The 6,511-nt window shown below is 35.1% G+C and overlaps 1 protein-coding gene across 1 annotated transcript; it reads left to right on the top strand.

Annotated features, from left to right (window-relative positions):
- Positions 1-269: 269 nt before the first annotated feature.
- Positions 270-2,742, top strand: LOC113360443. The gene is made up of 2 exons (XM_026603952.1): positions 270-353; positions 535-2,742. Exons 1-2 carry the CDS (start codon positions 270-272, stop codon positions 2,740-2,742), a joined length of 2,292 nt encoding a protein of 763 aa, XP_026459737.1.
- Positions 2,743-6,511: the final 3,769 nt, after the last annotated feature.

Raw genomic sequence — 6,511 nt, 5'->3', positions numbered from 1 at the left:
GACTCATTAACTAGACCGATTTGAATTTTAAATATTAACTGGGACAAGTATACCCTTCCGACCTAACCTAACCTCTCTAATTTAACCTAAGGTCTATTTATTAACCTAAAGTCTATTTATTGAAACGGAAGTTTAAAGAAACAATTTATGTATTCAATTCATTATGATCCTTAGCAATCAAAAATGTCGTGAAACCCTAAAACTCGAGTTATGACTTATTAGTCGCCAATCGTATTGTTTCGACATTTACTCCATTGAAAGCATCCATAATGGCAACTGACTATTCAGATTTTGAAAGTTTGGAAGATAATGCTTCAAATATACCGGATTTTACAGGAAACGAAGAATCCCAGGTATGAAAATCAGTTTAACATTATTTTATTTGTTATTTATTTTATTTTTGAAAAGCTTGGTTCATCTATGCAGTTTTACGTAAACATATGTTTTCATTGTTGCCTGAAAATTTCATTGTTTACCATTGTTTTTGTAAATGGGAAATACGTAACACACAATTTCTTTTATGTTGTTGTCTAGCTTGTTCAATCTGCGTCTCTACCTTTCACTAAAGAACCTAATCCTATTCCTGAATCTTTGGTGTCCTATGAACATATCGATTTTACGGAATATTTTCTAAAGATGGAGGGTTTCAGTACTAGAGAAGAACTACAATCGTGGTGTTTGGCTATTGGTAGAGAACACAATTTTCAGGTTGTGTGTAAATCATCACAGATGAAGAACACTCTAGATAATGGTCAAGGATCTCGGATACAACTCTGTTGTGAAAGAAGTGGTCATCACACTAGTCATCGAGGGAAGAACTATGTGCCAAAGACTACCATAACAAAAAAGAGAAAGTGTGGCACCATCAAATGTAACTGTCCATTTCGCCTAAATGGAAGTTGCAATAAGTATGAGATATGGAAGCTTAGAGTTGGATGTGGTTACCATAATCACCAGCTTCCAACCACATTGGTAGGACACGGTTATGCTGGAAGGTTGGAGGAAAAAGAAAAGATGGAAGTCCAAAAATTGACAGAAAGTGGGTGTCGACCTCGGGAAATTCTTACTACTCTCAAAAAAGATAACCCTAAGAACTGTTCCACCATGAGAACCATCTATAATGAAAGGCGCAAGCTGAAAATGTATGCAATGCAAGGTAGATCTATGATACAACACTTCTTTAAGTTAGCACAAGAACACCATTACACGGTTGAGTATAAGTATGATCCCATGACAAAGAAGGTTACTGATCTCTTTTTTTCTCATCCGGTTTCGGTGAAGTTGGCACAATGTTTTCATGAATTTCTTCTATTGGATTGCACCTATAAAACCAACAGATATAAGTTACCGTTGTTCCATGTTGTATCTCACACGTCGACGGGAGCAACATTCACTGTTGCGGTAGCTTTCATGAGTCGAGAAAAAGAATCAAACTACATATGGGCTCTAGAATGTATCAAGCGACTCTATAGAAAAAATGAAATTCCATCGGTTTTCGTTACAGATTGTGAAGTTGGTTTAATTAGTGCAATTCATCACGTGTTTCCCAAATCATCTCATCTACTTTGTGCATGGCATATCGGGAAGAACGTGTATGCTCACGGTAAATGTTACTTCAAACTCAAACCTGCAACTGCCAATGACAAAGACAGACCAAAGAAGATTGATACTGTCATACCCCGAAAAAAAGAGAAGGGGAAACAAAAGGAAAAGCAGGATGAGAAGAAAAAGGAACTCAAAAAATGGTATGAGGCATGGAAGGATGTTTTCACGTCGCCATCTGAAGATGAATATAAGAAAAATTTAAATAAATTTGTCTCCACTTGGGAACCGAAATGTAAAGATGCTGTGAGATATGTTATCAAAACTTGGTTGGATCCATATAAAGAGAAGTTTGTTTCGGCTTGGACCGATAAAATTAAACATTTTAACAACATCTCCACAAGCAGAGTTGAGAGTGCACACGCCAAGTTGAAATTACACTTGGGTAACTCACGAGGTAACTTTGTTAATTGTTTTCTTCGTGCTCATTGTTCTTACGAAAATGAGCATGTTCATGTTGAGGCCGAGTTCGAGAGAAGCAAAACTAGGCAAATGCATGATCACAGACTCGAAAATTTATTTCAAGAAATCCTCAATTTTGTGTCAATTAAAGCTTTGAAGATTTTATATGATGAGATACATAAGAATGTTGACGTAGGGTCGATGAATGTGACATGCAATTGTTTGGCTCGTACGGTTAATGGTCTTCCATGTGCATGTGAAATAAGTGCATTGAAGAGACAAGGTAAGGTCATACCGCTCAATATTATTGATCCGTTTTGGAGGCAATTGAGTAGTTCACCTCCATCTCCAAGCCGGATTAATCTACCATTTGAAGAAACACCAGAGTTTTTTGCGATTCGAGATACATGGGAACGAGTGACAGAAAATGAACAGATAAGAATCCTTGCCCAACTGAAACCAATTGCATTTCCATGCACCATCAACCTTCAAGAGCCAGAAGTATCCCAAGTGCATCGAGGTCGCAAGTCCAAGAAGCAACTAATAAAAGATAGATCAACTGTACGAGAGCCGTATTTCTACGAGCATATCGATAAAACTGTCGATATTTTGGTGAAATTGGGAGAAAAAAAGAACCGTAAAAGTCTAGCAGCGCAAAACAAGGATACTAACTTAGTTGATCCAAGGTACTTGAGTGATATTCCTTCAGTAATGCAGAAATTCATCGCTGCTACATAAGAGATGCCAGCTGACGGAAATTGCGGTTACCATGTTTTATTGAAGCAATTGGCTATCAAGGTAAGACATCACAACCCTTGTAGGTATTTGCGAGAAATAATGCTAGGAAATATAGAACAACACAGGACCATGTATGAGCAAATGTGGGGTGTCGATCTGCTAAAAGAATTGGAAGACAGCATTGATAATAACCAATGGATGAGAATGCCTGAGAGTGGTTTCATTATTGCCGAGGCTTTCACCACAACAGTTGTATATTTGAGTGAAGAACAAAGCATGACCTTTATTCCTACAACCAATGAAGCTTCCCCGAAGGTAAGAAGAAATATGGTGGCTATGGGTTTCGTCGACAACAATCACTACATCGGATTAAAATTGAAACGGAACTCTCCGTTGCCTTTACTTCCAAGATTCTCTTATTGGAAGAAACAAAAGAAGAAGAACAATTTCTCGGATAACTGGTCGGAACCATACATGAAAAGAATTAAGAAATATGAAGATATGGTGGGAACTAGAGAAACAAAAAGGGTTCGTCTTCATAAAGATTAGTGCATAAGATGAACCATACAATTTTCTTTTATATTTGTTTCTTTTGAATAATGTTATCTCTTTTCCTATGGCTTCCACTGTCTGCAGATCTTGTTCAAGACCTCCAGAGGATACTTTTACATTGGTTTCATTAATTTGATATACATTGAAGTTCACTATGTTGATTCTGTTGACTCGTCCTTTTTTTCCAGCCTTTTGATGTCAATTGAGTAGTAATGGTTGCATATATTCCAAAAATACAAGAACATAGTTAAATAATCTTATAATGGATTTTCTGTAGCATATGTATGTAGATACGATTGTAAGATTCGTGATTACAAGTTGGCACTACATTATAGCCACTCTGAAATTCATGTTTACACATTCATGGAAAAAAATAGGAAACGCTCTTTCCATATATGAAAATACGTATTCTAGTTATCTTTTAAATGGAGTTGTGCACTGGTTAGTAAAAAAGGTTATAGTTACCATTGATCAGCAATTAATAGACATGTATAATCATGTATCTATCACTAATGTTGTCACAGTCGATCATTTATCACTGCATAACTGAAAAAGTAAGAAGGGAGAAGAAAGGTTCGACTGGTTGTGAACAGATTTGTGAGTCAAGTTAGTTTTGGTTTGTAAGCATGTGGGGGGAGCGTGTGGAAGGGTATACTTGTCCCAGTTAATATTTAAAATTCAAATCGGTCTAGTTAATGAGTCAACTACGGTTTTCGCTCTCCTCGGATAATGTTTTGCTCTCCCCTAACAAAAATCATTTTTCATTGGATACATGTCAGCATAATTCGGTTGTGGTTTATCTTCTTAAGGAATATTTGCTTCGATTTCAATAATACCGTGAGCGGCACAAATACTGTGAAATAATTTAAGAAAGTCTGAATTTTATGTTGATCTTGTATTATATGAAATTATGTTGATCTTAAATTGCTTATGCTGATTTTATTATGTTGTAACCGGTCACAGTCAAAGATTATATTTATTTAAGATCAACATATTGAAGCACCTTATTATGCCGAGTACAGTATTTTTTTTGTTTTTTTAAAGCAAGGTTACAGTATTATGGTGATCTTGTGCATTAATTATCATGTTGCTCTTAAATTACTAACTATAAGGTGAAAGATTGAAACGTAATAATTCTGTAAAATTAATTGAATACCTTCTTCGTTATTAGATAACTTTCCTGAACTTCTCCGCCCTAGCAACTATAACTGCTGATGCATCACATATACCTCTATCACATAAATGATACTTGAGTAGTCGTTTTCATTTTTTGTTTATTTGCATCCCTTTAATCCTCCCTCTCTTTTCCTGATTTTTGTTGTTTTAAATTTCGATTAAGTCTCTCTTGTTTGATCTTGTATCCGATCATAACCCCCATAAGTGTTAGTTGTCTGATAAATCAAGTCCAAGTCTGTTTTGGATTGGAATTTAAAAACCAACACCCCTCCCCCGAGCAAGTCTGTCAGAGGTGACAATTGCCATTATCGATTAGGGAAAATTATAATTTTCATTCAAAATTATAAATTTTCACCAATCACACCATATTATTACAAATAAAAACTAGAATTTCCACCAATCTAATGACGTATGAAACTGGAATTTTCATCAGTGGCACCTTGGTGAAAACTTGAATTTTCTAAATCTCCCTTGGTGATAATTACGGTTCCACGTGTGAGATTATCTTCCTACTAATAGTTGTTTCATTGTTTATTGAGCTCAACGTTTATTAATGGGCTAGTTATTTGTATCATAATTCTAGAAATCAGTTTACCCTATCAGGGCTGGCCCTGAGATTTTGCTGCCCCAAGGAAAAAAATAAAATTATTGCCCCACCGACAATGCGTCTCCGTTAACTCGTACCTTCATATGTGCCTGCATATCCATAGACGATTACCTGCTCTTTTAATTCATAATCATCTGACGATGATGATCAAGTTTCAGTTCCTTATGAGATGATTTAAATGATACGGACAGGACTTTATAACCGCATCCGTGGAGTTTTTTTTAACAAGGATTAAGTCTCTGAAAACGTTGAAAAGTTGGATACCCTAATCAGTATAGCCAACTATCAGAGCTCAAGAGAGGAAAGGAAAAACAAGGCGAACTTTCTATCAAGGTGGTTTGCAGGCAAATAACTGATCCCAGTTAATAATCGAAGTAGAAAATGGAGGGAAGGTACTAACATAAAAGACTGAAAATTTCCAAAACTCAAAAGATTAAATGACAAAGACAATTATGGTACCCATTGACACTCATGTTCAACTAGTAGGGATGTCGCCTGCAGCAACAGGGATAACGGAAAAGGTTCAGAGAGAAACGATGGGGGATGAATTTTTTTATTTGATTTTTATTAGATATATCCAGTGGAACCACTACACAAATTTGTTCTTTGTATCTGCCCCTCGTATTATTAACGTTTTGTCCCAATCTTTATTCACGATCACAATTTAGACCAAAGTGTTGTTTATAAACGCAAAACCCCCTTAGAAATTTTCCAAATTTGTTGCCCCACATACTCTGCTGCCCCGAAGTAAGGCTTCGTTGTCTTGCCTCGGGACCGGCCCTGTACCCTATTCTCTAGTTTGTTTTGGATACTCTGATACTAGTTTGTTTATACTTCTAGGTTGAGAAGTTGCAATTATTACCAAATTTGAAAAGTAGAATTTTGAATAAGCAGGTGATAATTTTGGATTTTACAAATGCAATGTATTCCCACAAATGATGGTTACGACTATCGATATATTATGAAAATTCGAAATTCCAAAAGCCGTGATAATAGCAATTATCATTTTCAGTAAGTTGATGATAATTGTCATGTTCACAAAATGCAACTAGTTACAACATGTGAAAATTTCGATTATCGCTGAATTGTGAAGACTAAAATTCTCACGGTCAAATGATTGTGTAAAATAAAACTGTTCAAGTTAATATATTTTAGTTAAAATAAGTTCAAGTGATGAACAAAATTATAAACATATTCTTAAGAGATTTTTAGGAAGATTTTATTATTTAATATTATTAACCTTCAAATTAGTTAGAAAATGAGAAATATAAGGACTGATAACCCAACAAAATTTAAAAACAGATTTCCGAGGAGAGTTTTTAGGAAGATTTTATTGGGATTATCATTTATTAGTTTATTTATAACCGTTTTCAAAAGAAAAATTTACAACTTACGATTTTTAGTTAACAAAATAATTAAAATTAGTTTCTTTAT

This window comes from Papaver somniferum, chromosome 3 (genome assembly GCF_003573695.1).
Source record: "Papaver somniferum cultivar HN1 chromosome 3, ASM357369v1, whole genome shotgun sequence".
NCBI lineage: Eukaryota > Viridiplantae > Streptophyta > Magnoliopsida > Ranunculales > Papaveraceae > Papaver > Papaver somniferum.
Note: the sequence above shows the minus strand (reverse complement) of the source record. Positions and strands in the feature narration are given on the sequence as shown.